Source organism: Apostichopus japonicus, chromosome 21 (genome assembly GCF_037975245.1).
Source record: "Apostichopus japonicus isolate 1M-3 chromosome 21, ASM3797524v1, whole genome shotgun sequence".
NCBI lineage: Eukaryota > Metazoa > Echinodermata > Holothuroidea > Aspidochirotida > Stichopodidae > Apostichopus > Apostichopus japonicus.
Genome location: NC_092581.1, coordinates 17,016,750 through 17,033,330, shown reverse-complemented (window position 1 = coordinate 17,033,330; position 16,581 = coordinate 17,016,750). Strand labels below are relative to the sequence as shown.

The 16,581-nt window shown below is 36.3% G+C and overlaps 1 protein-coding gene across 1 annotated transcript in view; it reads right to left on the bottom strand.

Moving 5' to 3' along the window:
- Positions 1-16,581, bottom strand: part of LOC139962515 (uncharacterized) — a 61,001-nt gene that overhangs the window by 22,233 nt on the left and 22,187 nt on the right. The window contains exons 29-48 of the mRNA XM_071962541.1: positions 16,230-16,529; positions 15,626-15,793; positions 15,142-15,180; positions 14,368-14,490; positions 13,077-13,388; positions 12,366-12,545; positions 12,185-12,220; positions 11,203-11,361; positions 10,182-10,339; positions 8,955-9,087; positions 7,939-8,209; positions 6,597-6,748; positions 6,289-6,482; positions 5,560-5,685; positions 4,779-4,940; positions 4,475-4,634; positions 3,778-3,954; positions 2,624-2,826; positions 1,074-1,263; positions 438-467 (exon numbers count right to left, since the gene is read on the bottom strand). Of these exons, the coding sequence (XP_071818642.1) occupies positions 438-467; positions 1,074-1,263; positions 2,624-2,826; positions 3,778-3,954; positions 4,475-4,634; positions 4,779-4,940; positions 5,560-5,685; positions 6,289-6,482; positions 6,597-6,748; positions 7,939-8,209; positions 8,955-9,087; positions 10,182-10,339; positions 11,203-11,361; positions 12,185-12,220; positions 12,366-12,545; positions 13,077-13,388; positions 14,368-14,490; positions 15,142-15,180; positions 15,626-15,793; positions 16,230-16,529 (3,273 nt within the window). The remainder of the gene's footprint in view (positions 1-437; positions 468-1,073; positions 1,264-2,623; positions 2,827-3,777; positions 3,955-4,474; positions 4,635-4,778; positions 4,941-5,559; positions 5,686-6,288; positions 6,483-6,596; positions 6,749-7,938; positions 8,210-8,954; positions 9,088-10,181; positions 10,340-11,202; positions 11,362-12,184; positions 12,221-12,365; positions 12,546-13,076; positions 13,389-14,367; positions 14,491-15,141; positions 15,181-15,625; positions 15,794-16,229; positions 16,530-16,581) is intronic.

Below are 16,581 nucleotides of genomic sequence, written 5' to 3'. Positions count from 1 at the left end.
ACCAAATATGTGATTATTGGTGAATTGTTGGATGCATTGCTTCCATTGGGGATGGGGGGGGGGTGGTTTGGGGAAGGGGTTCAACAAAAGACTAGAATAATTTATAAGGTTCAATTTTTGTCTGTACCTTCCGTAACTATAGTTACTAGGAAAGTCTAACACTGATGGATGTGAATTTTCACGTTTATGATAGTAACTTATCCACCCAGTAGTTTCAATATCGGTTGAGATGTATTATCACCCCCCGGAATTTCATAACTTTGTGTTAATGAATGCCAAAATTCATTAAGTTTTAACTTTCCATTACTGTTTTCTAAAACTTAATTGTGTGAAATATACTAATTCAATTCTATTAATAGCTCAAATTTGTGGAACAAAATCTACAAATCATAATCTTAATTTAATACTTTTGATTGAAACACAAAGAACTGATTTACCTGAAGAAATGGACCTCCTCTTTCGACCCTCTGGAGAGAGATAAAAATGAACATTAGTCAAACCCAACATGAATTAATAAAGAAACAAAAAAGGAAGAGTAATTCAGTAGATAAGATCCATCCCGCTCTTTCAAACTACACATGTCATATTGTCATCCTTAACGATTAACTGTGCTTAAATGCCAATGTAAACATTACAGCAGTTTCAGTACCAAATATCTCTCCATCGTAAATGTTACCTTCTGCCAATTTCATATTTGCGGTGTTCAGCATCTGTTTCTTGATACTCAATTCATCAAAGCTTTTTATTATATTTTTTTTAAAACTGTACCATAGATCCCCTTGAGGCTCTCGGCATCGTGTGAGATTAGAACAGTTTGGTTAATTGTCTCTTTGTTTCTGGATAATTCTGGTTTAGTGATCAGGTGTGATTCTCATTTAAACTAGTCACATTAAAAACAACAGAACACAACTCACCCAAATATCTACACCCTCGCTAGGAATGATATCAGTAAGAAATGTTCCTGTTTGTGGAGGCTATATGTAGTGTAAGTGTGACCTTTTGGATATACCCTTAAATTGATGCCGTGACTGTGATAATAATGTAATCCGGCCAGATGAATATGCAATACTTACGGACACAATCTCCTTGTGTATCCCTGAAGTATCCATTTAAGCAGTGACATCCAGAAATGCCGGTAGCAGTATCCACTCCACAATAAGAGTTGACATCAACTCCACACTCAATCGGTTGACATTCAATGACGCCACTCTCCATACAGATACAACGCTGGCTACAACCACTGGTCACAACATCATCACCAACCTTATAAAAATATCAGTGAGTCATGTAATTAGGAAAGAGAGATATCACAATAACAATAGATACATATAATGTAATTAGGAAAGAGTGATATCTCAATAACGGTAGATACGAATCATGTAATTAGGAAAGAGAGATATCCCAATAACGGTAAATACGAATCATGTAACTAGGAAAGAAAGATATCCCAATAACGGTAGATGCGAATCACGTTATTAGAAAAGAGATATCTCAATAACAGTAGATGCGAATCATGTAATTAGGAAAGAGAGATATCCCAACTACGGTATATACGAATCATGTTATTTGGAAAGAGGGATATCCCAATGACGGTTTATGCGAATCATGTATATAGGAAATAGAGATATCACAATAATATTAGATACATATCATGTTATTAGGAAAGAGTGGTATCTCAATAACGGTAGATACGAATCATGTAATTAAGAAAGAGAGATATCCCAATAACGGTAAATACGAATCATGTAATTAGGAAAGAGAGATATCCCAATGACGGTTTATGCGAATCATGTATATAGGAAATAGAGATATCCCAATAACGGTATATACGAATCATATAATTAGGAAAGAGTGATATCCCAATAACGGTATATACGAATCATGTAAGTAGGAAAGAGATATATCCCAATAACGGTAAATACGGATCATGTAATTAGGAAAGAGAGATATCTCAATAACAGTAGATGCGAATCATGTAAATTAGGAAAGAGAGATATCTCAATAACGGTAAATAGGAATCATGTATATAGGAAATAGAGATATCCCAATGACGGTATATGTTAATCAGTCAATTCGGAATGAGAGATATCTCAATGATGGCAGATGTGGCTTCAACTTCAACCAATCATGAAAATGAAAGCCAGTGAAATATTTATATCTGATCCTTGAAGAATAACAAATCGGGACATGAGTCACTCACAATTAAATAATAAATAAAATACAAAACAAAACATGGTTCAAATACCTTTTAAGGTATAGGATTTGCAATTTCAGTTTGTGAAAGGCCTCATGAGTACCAAATAATAGATATTAAACGGCAATGACACATTCTTCATTCCTATTCAAGACAATGTTATCTTAAACTTGCAACACTTTGCTGCAGACTTAACAAATGCTTATTTATTATTATAAAACAAGTAGTAGCTAACAGTGTTATGTCCCTGGCATGCTTTTAAGTCAATTAAGATACAACTTGATTTTCTGAAACACACTTTGGCAGAACAATGCTGACTGCAAAACTGTCGTCATTCAATCCAATTACATTACTAGCCAAGAACTACTTGTACACGATAGACATTTGTGCTGGATGGGTGGTAAACTAGTTATGACAGCATGAGATTACCCGGAGATATTGGTCACCGAATCTACAGCCACACTCTTCAGGTGGAACACATCTGTCATCCTCCAAGACAAATCCGTTTGGGCATTCACAACCCTCACGGCAGGATTGTCTGCACTGGGTGCTTCCCCGGGTATTACTACAAGTCGGTGGGCACGCCAGTGCACACTCCTGGTAACTCATAACTCCTGAGCAACTTGGGTAATCTATAGGTGTGAGACGGTAAAACAAAAGAACTTTTATTACGAAAAAAACCCACAACTATTTGGGGATGGAGTTTTTGGATCAATAGTCAATGCTGACACCAGATAACCAGATCCTTTCTTTATAGTTTATTCTAAACCAAACAGTCTCGGCCCAGAACGCTAATAACCACAATTTTCCACATCTGTCGCCCATGCCTCAGTAGATATGGTGTACCATCAGTAAAAAGGAACAGATTTCTTCAGCTCAACTGTACAACTTATGATGGAAACTATGTGTTCTGTTTTTTTGGACATAGTTGTTGACAGCAGTACGTCTCAGACAATGGTGAACAAAAGAGCAGCCTACATCTGCAGAAGTACCGTCACCACACTGGGCGTAGTGACAGAGCAACAAGCTCACATTACCAGCCAACAGATCTTGATCATGTTGAAAAACGAACACATCAACATCGAACTGAGTCTCTATAAACTCTTGTAAAAACTTCTTATAAACCTTGTAAAATTGAAGATAATCATAGAACCATTTTAATGATGCTCAAGACACTGACCCATGTGGAACGTTCTTACGCCACATTCCGACGCGATGAGTCACGACCTGTTTTCCTCTCGAAGCAGCGGATAGTACCCAAGGAGGGCGCCCTCCTTCGAGTGCGCCACTCGTGACAAATTCCATTTAATCATGATATAAAAAACGTAGAAACGAGGAATGGTAAATAAATATACAGTGCACCGATCCACCGGCTTGTGACGACACTCGACAAGCTATGGTCGAAGTAATCATAGATCGGAGCAGTAGGAGGCTGAACTCATATAGGGCCAGAATATTTGACATCAGCGCTGAGACAAAGAGGAGACTGTGGTCCTGCGTCGACTTACAGCTCTCCATATTTACACTTTTGATGACGTTAGAGTTATTTGAATCAGCAGGAATGTCAATAATTTGCTACTTACAACACATGGTCGTCTCACGCCAGTCAAAGTTCACGATCTGGAAGACGAGACAGGCAGAGGCGTATTCAGCGAGGATGGAGCAGAAAGTATCGGAATCGTCAGTCCTACACAAGTCATTGACGCATTCGTTAAAGAAATGGCTGGAGTCAACTTTATCTTGGCAAGCTGCAAACGGACCTGTACGTTAATCAAAGACGGAGAAAGGGTATTAATCCAAATATGGTAGAAGTTATTCATTTACTCCTGGTTTCTGATCATGTCTGCTCGTCTAGGACATTAGCGCTTTGAGGCTTTGAATTTGCGCTTTTTAAATTCCTACTATTAATATTATTATTGTTGTATATTGAAACTTTACATGGTAAAACATTTACAAGTTTAGACTCATGCAAGTTTACACATTTCTAAACATTTCTTAAATCATTCGAGTAACCTACAAGACCACACATGCAAAAACAAAAGTCTTTTAGCTGAAACATAGACAATATGCAAAGACAGACTTCAAATATCACTAAAGACCAAAATAATTATAGCAAACTGTGTGGCAACCTGTGTCCTCTTTTAATAACAATAATTTGCCTGGAGGACCCAGGAGTGAACAGTGAGCCCTTCGATGGTATTAATTATTCCTGGGGATGATCACACACGTCCTAAACTGGTGCTAAATATAACTTTACACCGACCCATCATGAATCCTTACCACTTCTAGACACAAGGACAGAGCAGCGTTCTCTGGCAGCTTTCTCTCTGGCGTCGTCCACTTTCGTACACGGGTTTTGTTGATTTCTACAATCTTCGCATTCTCCACACTCACTTGGATTGCTCCTCCAGCTGTCTGCAAAGACGGATGGATCTGTAACCTGGAATATCAACAGCAAAACTGCTAAATCAAAGATTGTTTATCCACCGTGAAACTGGTAATATCAATACCATATCAAAATATAGTATTTTAACAATTGAGATTTCAAGGTATTATTTACAGTTTTGCAACGTGGCATTTTTACCTGAGCACCCAGCTGGGTTGTGAGGTCATTGCTCCTGACACGGTCCATGTTTCCACAAAGACCGCAAGTCTTACCAAAGAAGACATCATCCTCCATTACTACCTTGATGTGCTGTTTGCCGTCATATTCAATTCTTAGTCCATAACCAGGAGAACGCAAGATCTGTTGAATAAAATGAAAAGAATTTTATGTAACCTTTCAGAGTTTTAGGGTATACAATTCATACGTGACATACATATTGTTTACTGATATAGTAATAGTAAACACAAAGTCAAGTACTTGCTAAAAAACATTTTCAGTTTAACGGTGAGGTGGTGACAACGAAGGCAGAATAGGATCCACATCTCACTTCTGGATAGAACTGAATGCTTAGGTATATTGTGGTACTGTTAAACTGGTTGAGAGCAAGCTATGTTTGCCGACAATATTTTTCTCAAAATATTGGTATTTTTGGATCAGTATTGGCCGATATAATTTTTCAGGTATCGGTAAAGCTACAATCGGTGTCGATAGAACACTAGAGTTTCCTGCATCACTTTAGATCAGTCAGTCATCAGATTATGATATGAAACTCAATATATATATATATATATATATTTATATATATATAGGGATCTTTCAAGGCTATAAGATAGTTTCAAAGCTTTAAAGTAATATTGTTAATGGTACTAACAATTTCACATACGTTTCACCTCAAAGACAGTTTAAGAAACCGTCGATCAAACAACGGAGAGAGAGAGAGAGAGCAGGAGTGCTATATTGAAGTAAAACATAGACTTACGTAAAAATTGCCGTGTGTTTCTATCGAAAATCCTCCCTCGGCGGATTCGAATGGCAAAGACAAAATATCATTGTTATGAGTAAATTGAGCATTTATTGGTTGGGCATTGGCTTCCATTCTTATCACCTGCAACAAATAAAATAAAAAAGGACATAAAAATCACATTTATTCCAACTTCACAGGCTGCAAAATAAAATGGTAAGTGATATTAAAGAAGATATAATCCTTTCTTTCCAGGTTGCCTAAATTTTCACCTGTGTTAATAACAAACTAAACTTAATTGTCGCTTAATGCATCACTGCAGATGTTCAGTTCAAACGGTTAATTTAACAAATATCTTAGTAATGAGTCATGTACAGAGCAAATCATCTACTTTGGTTTTCAGCTACTTAAGAAAATAATCCTAGTTGAGTCTGTTATAACCTCTGTTTGTTTATAAACCTGTGACTCTTCTTGCAGAGAATTATTTAAATCTTATTAAATGCTTCATCTTGACACTCTCCTTCAAATTAGTATGTATGCAGCTTTACTTATTGTGTTCTGGGACAGGACAAGTGCTTTCTTCTCAAGTTTCTTCCTTAAGATTAACGGAACAATGAAAGATAAATACAAAAGTGAATGAAATTTCGTTCATCTCTCAGTGTCGAGAATTTACCAGTCATTTTATTTTTCCATTGTTCATTTACTTATATAGACCACGATCAGTGACTAAGTCGTAGGTTATCTTACATGACTTCCAAGAACCACGATGACATCTCTCATGAACGGTTCTCCAGGTTCCCTGACATGCTTCACCAGGACTTGGAATTCATCGGATGTGCAAATCTTAGACATGATATAGGTGCAGGGTCCTTGGAATTCATAGTTCTTACCATCAAAGGTCTCATAATTGACATCACCATGGGCGATACAAGAATGAGTCACTGGTTGAAGATGAAAGAGAAAGAAATATCAAAATTGAATGAAATTAAACAAATCAACAATCCATCCGAGAAGTAGAGAGTGCATTGGGACTTAGTTCCATAAAATAAACTTACATTTGTCACAGTGACTGCCTGTGTAGGGTCCAGTACACTGGCAGACATAGCTGGTTCCTGTGGATTTACAGATGCCGTTGTTCTTACAGGGTTTGCTGGCGCAGATGCCCACGGAATCGCTCTTGGTGATGGGAGAATTTGAACAGCTGTACCTGTGGAAGGTTGACACCCCCAAAAAAAAAAAAAAAAAACATGAGCGAACTAGCTAATACAGTTGAACCAACTTCATACTGAAAATGCAGCGTCATCTTCTGACAATATATCACTGCGAAGACCAATGGGATGTTTACGACCGGTGAAAGCCGATTTTCTCTCTCAACTTGCATTATTGGTCAATTCTTGCAAAGTTGTCGAAACCTTTGCACTCCAAAATGAATAAACAAAACTCTGATCAATATGTCCAATGACGGTATTCTCTTGGCTTGTATAAGCAGTGGTAGTTACACTCTATGTTTTTACTATAAATTGAGTTTGAAACTTATTGTACAGTTCTTAAGCTGCATTGTGTCTCCCCTCTGACTATCAATGAAAGTCATACTGAAATCACTCGATAATACCTTAAAGAGGAATTAAATGATGGTTAATTCCTTCCAGATGTAATTTATCGCTGGTTAATACATTACAGATATAGTTAAATGCTGGTTAATTCCTTCCAGATGTAATTAAATGCTGGTTAGTTCCTTACAGATGTAATTAAATGCTCGTTAATTCCTTACAGATGTAATTGAATGCTGGGTGATTCCTTACAGATGTAATTAAATGCTGGGTAATTTCTTCCAGATGTAATTAAATGCTGGTTAGTACCTTACAGATGTAAGTAAATGCTGGTTAATTCCTTACAGATGTAATTAAACGCTGGTTAATACCTTACAGATATAATTATATGCTGGGTTATTTCTTCCCGATATAATTAAATGCTGGTTAATTCCTTACAGATTAAATTAAATGCTGGCTAGTTCCTTACAGATGTAATTAGATGCTGGTTAGTTCCTTACAGTTGTAATGAAATGCTGGTTAGTTCCTTACAGATGCAATTTAATGCTCGTTAATTCCTTACAGATGTAATTAAAAACTGGTTAATTCTTTACAGATGTAATTGAATGCTGGTTAATTCCTTACAGATGTAATTAAACGCTGGCTAGTTCCTTACAGATGTAATTAGATGTTGGTTAATACCTTACAGTTGTAATTAAATGCTGGTTAATTCCTTACAGATGTTATTAATTTCTGGCTAATTCATGGCACATGTCTTCACTGCCATCCCTGTCATGTCATCACTATCAGCATTAATATTTATTACTTTGCAGTGAAAGGAAACAGCAGTTCGAAACGTGCAACATACTTAATTTGGAGGTATTTTTCTGTGTCTGGACAGGGATCTCCGTACAAGCCTTTGATTGGTCGCAGATAGCACGACCTCTTGCCTTGGCAATCTTGTATGGTCTTAGTGAAGGCAAAGTCTGAATAGCATTCTGTATTCTGGTTCAGTTGGCTGCTCACTCCTGATGGACAATCTGTTGCAGAGGTACGACCAAAGGTAGCACCATGGATATCCAAAAATTCTCCATTTCTGCAGGACAGTTGGCTTTCTTCTCCTTCGCAGACAATCTTATCTGAGGAAGAAGAATCATTTGTGTTGTTTATACATTCAGACAATGACAAGAACTGTGAAACAAGTTTGAGGCTTCCAAAAGTAGAAGTATTATTCGACAAGAATTAATGAATACAAGTATATATACTTAAATAACAATATCCAATATTACCAGAGAATATATACTCCCATATTTGTTTGTACAGAAATAAATCCTATATATATATATACTAAGCTGTTTACATGTCTCCCTACAAGACTGTATACTCTCATATGTACTTTTACAGAAATATATACTAAATATTTCCAAAGCTGTTTCCATGAATTTCTACAAGACTGTATACTCCCATATGTAGGCTACATTACTGTCACTGAGTAATCGCAGTATATCGCGAGAAGAGCTATGCGATAATTCGACTACAATAGAAAGAGTCGACTATCAGCACTAACTTGTACAGAAATATATACTAAAATATATACAAAGCTGTTTTCCATGTCCCCAGCAATGAAATCTCCAAAAATGTAATACTTCAGTTTGTAATAAAATAGAACGTGATCATTCATTGGTTTTAGGAAGTATGAATGTCAATGACAATTTTTGTTCAAAGTAACCACGATTTTGTTGGCATACCAGACTATCAGTGCATGATGAAACCGGGCAAAGACCACACAGCTTCATGCAGATGGAAGAATCAAGATTTTCGTGTCACACCAATCAAGTCTGAGGCACAATACAAGGATATTATTCTTACAAAATTAACTATTACCTTCAGTGTAGAAGCTTGGGAACCTCCAGCCGCCATGTTTTCCGTTAGTTGTTTTGTATCCGAGGAAGTTGAGGTCAAACGATGGGTCATTGTCTCTGTACACAAATATCTCTTGTCCGGTTCCTGTGGCCAGCTGAAGAAAGAGCAAGATTTGCCACATTTCAGTACTGGATGATCTAACTGGTTTTTGGAACATTGTTTTTCTGACAGTGATGTATTGTTTCGACACAAAAGCTTTTAATAACATATTTATGTTACAAAAAGATGTAATCTCTATGATTTTTTACACCAATGTTATGGATGGCTTGACCATGGAAAAGCTAGGGAATACTATCTCGTATCAAAGTACGGTCCATCGTTTACCAAGCTTGCTAAATTAAAATATTTTATTTCACGTACAAAAGTGAATACTTTCTCGTCCAATCTAAAGATACTGTTCCATGAGAAGTCTGGTGTAAGTTTAATATTTTATACAGCTGCAAGCCCTTAGCCAAAGTGAGACAACATCACTTTCATAATAAAATAAAGTGCAAATATGTTGATCAACCATTTTGTTCTGTTTTACTAAAAACATGTACAAAACTAAAGGCAATGTAAAGTTGCTCAACAAACCGTTTTCAGTTGATGCCATTCAAACAAGAGAGGGTTTGTCTTCTTGCTCCTAAGTTCTCTTAAAGTTTCTGTTATTTGAACATTTTTGTTGTCTATCATGTTTTATATCTATAAACAACTATTGGACCATAAATGGACCGGAAAATTATGAGAAAAAGAATGCTTTTATTCGATTTATGAAGATTACATTTATTAATATTCATATGGTTGGTTTCAGCAATGTGTGCAATCAAGTATGACTCATTTATTGACCTGCTTATATGCTCATTTATACAGAGAAACTATCTATAAACTCTCCTTGGCATTTCAAAAACAACTGCCATTTTACTCGGAACAATTTAGCGCTCAAAGTTAGTGTAGCAGTTTTGAAGACTGAATTTGTCTCTAATAAAATACCACGGTTTCTGATAACAAAACGTCTTTGCACTTTCGTACGTAGCGAGTTTTTTGTGGTGCCATACCAGATAAATTTATGCCCTGATTGAGCGACGCAACTCGATATTGTTTTCAATTTAGCTAACTTAATATTCAACAAACTATGTGCATATTGAACACACGGATAGTTTTCTGAAAAAAAAGGAGCTAACAAAAACAGTTCGTGGAGTAGCTGCTTACAGTTATAATGCTGTTCTTGAATGTCATGTAGAACGTATTATGTCTGCCTGGATTCAGAATGTTGGGAGTCTCCAGGAGCACCAACGTGTCACCGTTTGCGCCGCGGCTGAGTCTGGTCTGAGGCACGCTGGATCCGTCCGTTGGCGTCTGTGCGATACCTTTGATATGAAGAGGTATTGACGAGAGGAATCGGTCTTTGACTTACTTTTATAATCTTTTGCAATGTTCATTACTTGCGACTTACTTACGAGTTTCAATATTAAGTATTACTAGAATAGCTTTAAAAAAATGGTGACACATAATCAATGCTACTGTATGTGTTTTTGTGATTAGTGCTAGACTTGAATAATGCCTGGGCCTAATGACAAATTTTATGGTGGCCGAAAAAAGAAAAATTGAGATAGAAATTTTTGCCTTGAGGTCAAAATTTTGAGATAAAAAAGTCAACATTTTGAGATAAAAAGTCAAACATGTGAGATTTGGGGACACTTATTTCCCCTATGTTCATTTGAATCCACCGTACAAATTTGGGTTTGTGTCTCCTTTTAATAACACTTTAATAATCACTTCTCACTAATTAGGACATGCTAGACAGTAGAAGCAATCCTGCAATCCATGTGAACAAAAATTTGGTAAACTTAGGTCACAATTAGTGTATGGGTGATCCAACATCGACATCACATTAACATTTACTTGATAGAGAAGGAGAGAAAGAAAGGGACAAAAATCCATTTGAAAGAATGATTTGACGAGACAAGAAAAAGTAGCGCCTAAATTGACAAATATGGAAAATATTAGAAGACAGTACAGAGGGGCAAGAAAATCTACGACATGAATAGAAGATAGAGGGAAATGTAACACACACATGGCACAATATATATATATATATATATATATACATATATATACATATATATATATATATATATATGTATATATATATATATATATATATATATATATATATATATATATATATATATATATATAGGTAGACTGAAATAAGCAAAATTCAACTTACAGAGTTCGTACATAATACCCATTCCATTCCTGCTTGGAGACAAAGAGATGCAGGCATCACTCTCTGTGCGAACAGAGAATTCGATGGAGTATAGTCCATCTGGAATGACAAAGTCATACAGGTAGGTGTCCAACCCATCAGTCTGGGTCACAGGGGTATCTGCAAAAAGAAACAATAACAGATGGAAAAAAACATTTATTCAAATATCTTTAGTTTACTCAAGAATGGCAACTGACTTTTCTCAAGTGGGAATTTGGTTGTAAACAGCATGAAAAGGGTTATTGTATCTAGAGAACAAATTGCATTAAATTGTATGTTACACTGTGACAATACATTCATAAATATATGTGTTTTGTATGTTGCATTGAATTGTATGTGACACTGAGACAATACATTTATAAATATATGTGTTTTGTATGTTGCATTGAATTGTATGTGACACTGAGACAATACATTTATAAATATATGTTTTTGTATGTTGCATTAAATTGTATGTTACACTGTGACAATACATTTATAAATATATGTTTTTGTATGTTGCATTAAATAGTATGTTACACTGTGACAATACGTTCATAATATTATGTGTTTTGTATGTTGCATTAAATTGTTTGTTACACTGTGACAATACATTCATTAAAATATGTGTTTTATTGTTGCATTGAATTGTATGTTACACTGTGACAATACATTCATAAATATATGTGTTTTATGGATTTTTATTCTGGATTCTTACTTATTACATCCATAGCATAGAGTAGCATTTATGTTGGTCAGACTCACACAATTCAAATTTTTTAAATAATGAAACCTATTGAATCTGTAGTAAACATTTTTTAAACAAATTTGAAATTAAATAACCTTTACGAGAACACTCTGTGGCAACAAATTTCTCGTCTATTAAAACCAAAGATAATTTTTATGCTATTTTTCCTTTAAAGTAAAGGGTCAAATTAAAATATAAAAAAGTCCAATAAATTACCAGAGTCACCAGTGGATTCATCAGAATTTGCTCTGCCTATACAAGGAATGAGAAGATAAAGAATACTTGAAATAATCAGGTTAACACTGTAAAGAAAAATAAACAATTCTGGAAATAAACAAAACATATCACAGACATTCGTCAAGATAGAAACAAGGAGGAGGGACAGCAAATCTTTTACCTGAGCATTCGAGAGGGCCGATAGTGTATCTACCCATCTCCTTTCCGAAGTCACTGCTGATGTCCCCAAAATTCACTGCTCTGATTGGAAGGTCTCTCTTGTCGCTGATCACACCTTCATCGGATCTCCAGACTTGGTCGTTGTTGTCACAGTTACATTTCTCTTGTCCGTTGGCACAGGCTGACATTGGAAGGAGGTGCGGAAAGTTAGATTACCGTCATTACAACCAGAAAAATGTACTTTCCTAATTTTGTCGGTACCATCTGACTGTCATTTTATCTGTCTCTCACATATTTCTGTTGTTTTAAATATCCATCTTCTTAAAAAACAAACAAATATTATGATCCATATAATAGAGATTAGTGAGAATGTGAATGTTAGTTCTTGATACTGCTTGGATTTGCTGAACAGGATCAATATGTACCACTTGTATAAAGTTTTCTGATCTAGAAAACTTCCCACCCCTCTGTGCTCACACCAAAGAGCGAAAGTTTGTAGAGAAGTTTGTAACGTTTAAGGTTATATAATGTAATTTTTCCTCCACAATATATCTTCTCATTTTTACTATTGCACCACATTTAACTTTTCCCTAATTCTTGTGACTTCTACATAAACTGAAGGTGACCCACCTTGCCTTCATAGATATTAAAGATTTAGAGAGGTCACACAAACACTCCCTCTTTCTGTCCCCTTTTACTTGGTACCACTTACTTCCAGAGACCCCACATGCACAACCACTCTCTGTAGGATCCAGCAGATTGGTCCAAGTATACCGTTGGGCGCCATATCGGTTCATCCACCAAGCATAGGGGGCGTGGTTCTCTTCAGGATCAAACAGAACGGATCCAAAGCACTCATACTTTATACTCTGGCTACATGAATCAGAAGCAGTGACCAGAGCTGCTAGTTGTGGGATGCTTACTTCTGGATCACCGTACTCTATGTGGTGCTGGGACGTGCCTGGATCCTCATAACCGGCGATCAGTTTTTTGTCAGCATCCAAAGGTGATACAGAGGTCTTGCCTTTACCAGAGGAGAGCAATGTTTCATGTTGAATTTAACACTTTATTAATATCATGAAATGACATTTATTACTAAAGCAGTAGCTTGCACAATATTTGAAAAGTGTGTGTAGGTGGGGAGATGGAGAGGGTGGGGCGGGGGGGGGGGGGGGTAGGTAGGGAAAAATGTCCATATCTCCCAAGTTAGGGGCACAAACCTTTTAGGATGGGTAGCAGTTGGTTCAAATAATTGGATGATTGAGGGGTGGCTGTGGGGTCACCGAATGTCAATTCCCTGTTTGGGGGAACTGGCAGTCCTCCCCCAGAAATACATGTGGAATTTGAGGCGTATTTCAGACTTAACATTAATAAGTTATTAATAATAAGATTATAAGTCAAGGTTGTGCTAATAAATAGTTTGCATAGAACTGCAAATCCCCCGAAAGAAAGTAAATAACCGGGCTGACGATGGATGTGTTGGGGGGGGGGGGGGAATGGCACCCTGGCCCTCTCCCTGCTTGTGCGTACCACTGGACTAAACAGCAACTGTTTGGTTGGTGAAATGAATATTTCTGTGCAACATCTGATTCTAACTCAAATTGGTTTAATCTTGGCATACAAACAGATAACTCTTGATTAAAATGAGTTTCAAACTAGTAGTAAAAGGAGAACATATCTTCTGATTGGATTACATTTAAAATGGTACCCTATAATTTTCAGAATCGCAAAATCAGTTGCGGTTAGCCACAACACTTCATGACATTGTCAACGTCAGATCTTATGAAAGTAGGTTAGCCATGTGATAGGTCAATAAGGCTATTTGTTTCTTTGATATTTACTTTCAAATCAACAACAAAATATTTCGAGTTTTCAAAATATCTTTGTAACACAATCCAGCAAACTAGCAATATATTATATGTTCCATGATATTTGATGGCAATGAAACTTTATGTGAATGCAAGCAGCTGCTGGGATGATATTTGAGTTAATCATAAAAGTACCTGTTGCCATGTCACAGTAAACCTCAAATGGTTCCACACCAGCGTTAGGACCATCAGGATCTACCATGTAGGTACCGCTGTGAGTCTGACCGCTGTTTTTAAGTTCCTGACAAGTTGACAAGACTAACAAGAAAGACAAGAAGAAATTTATTTGCAACATATCTTGAAAATAGCAGATTGATGAGATCAATGACTGAAGGAATTTAACAGGGTAAGAATATGATGTACTCTCTCAACAGTAAGTATCAGGATCAAGGACGATTTGTTACAACATGTTACTTATACTTATTCAAACCCATGCTGTATAATTTACTGTAATATCTCTACCTAACTTTAATGATTTTTCAATTTCCATCAACAGACATGGCCATTGTATTAATGAACCCCAAACACCCTGTTCATAGCTTGTTTCGAGGTATCTTTCAAACAGCCTGAATGCTGTTTCCATGACAACCATGGTAACTAAGCATTGTCATTGTATGGAATAACAACCACTTTCATGTTTTGTCCAACTCTTACTGATTTTTGTGATCGTGTAAAAACTACTAAAAGCAAGCTTAAATCTCACCTTATGCGACAAGCTATTGTGCCTTGAGCGCCTTTCTCTGGATGGATATGTGCGCATTATAAATATTTGTAATTATTATATTATTAACAAACTGAGCAAGTAAATTCTATCATCTGAACTTATTGTTTAGATTTGCATAGTTTATGTATGACCGTGGACGACTGTAGAAACCAGTGAACATTAAAACATTTTTTAACATTTATTACCTGGTACATTCATGTCTTCTTTTGGAACATCACGAAGGCCTGCATCATATATAGAACAATGCAAAATATTCATCATATAACAAATAATGCCAGAATCTAGAGCGTCACCATATGATATGTAAATACCAATTGATATAGTAGAGACTGAAATAATGAAGCCCCCAAAACTAAGTGTCAACTTAAGTAGTTCGATTTCCACAGTATACGATTTGGATGTTATTCTCATCAAATTAAGTTAACAACTAAATATGAAATGACAGGAGAAGCTAAACAAACATAGATTATGTGAAATTATGAAACCACCGTTTATTAGATTAAACTCCACACAGAGCAAACATTCCAGAAAACCAATTTTGGAAATGAAACTTGATCAAAGTACTAAACATATAGCATTGCTTATAAAACTTATTCTCTGAATGTTGGCGAGTTTATCCAGTGGTTTATCATAATTTGTTATATTTCAAACTATGATGGATTGATTTACCTGAGCAGACAAGAGGTCCCAAGGAGAGATCTGAGGTGGCACCAACTTGCAGGAAGGTAAACTGGGTTACAGGTAGGTCCTCTTTGTCACTGATGTAACCTCCATCAGACAATTCAATGTTCAGGTTGGCATCACAGTTACATCGAGATGAGGGACTGCCAAAGCATGCTGAAGGAGAAAAAAGAGAAACATTTAAAAATGAAATGTAATCTTCCAAAAAGTAGCAATTTAAGGTTAGTGCCAGGATTTTTGATGTCCTTTCGTATCCATGGTGAATGACAAGTAAGCAAAAGAGTAAACAAAAAACATTGGATGCTGATAAAACATTTAAACGTTTTCTGTTGTTGTTGCATGAAAGATACCAACGTTTTTTGTTGTTGTTGCATGAAAGATACCAACGGGGACATTCTTTGTTTTTGGATTAGGCTAAGGAAAACAAATAGAATGAAGAATAAAAGAATATTATGGACCAAAGTTCTACTTATTATTTTATAACATTAATAGATACACAGACATTAAAAAGTCCACAGTATGATTTCAGATGGAGCACTTTCAGTCTTCTTGTGCTGACAGTAACACAGTCTTTTTGAAAACCGTGACTCACTATTCATCAATCCACAAGCACATCCCTCTTCATTTGATGATATTCCACCCCAATAGAGTCGTCTTTCTTTGTCCTGACCACCATCACCCAACCCTGACCACCACACATTCTGTTCTCCGTTCACCCAGAATGGAGTGGAGACGCAGGTTACGTTGATGTGTTGGTAGCAATTCTCGGAGACCATCTTCAGTTTCCTGATATGCTCGGGATCGGCAAAATAATTGACTGTTCTGTTATAACCGCTGGTTGTTGCTTCAAGGATAAACTTCTCCTCCACATCGTGATGTAGGATGGTGTCACCTAAGATTGTTATCGAGAAGAGAGAGAAATGAAACGATAGGGAAGGGAACTG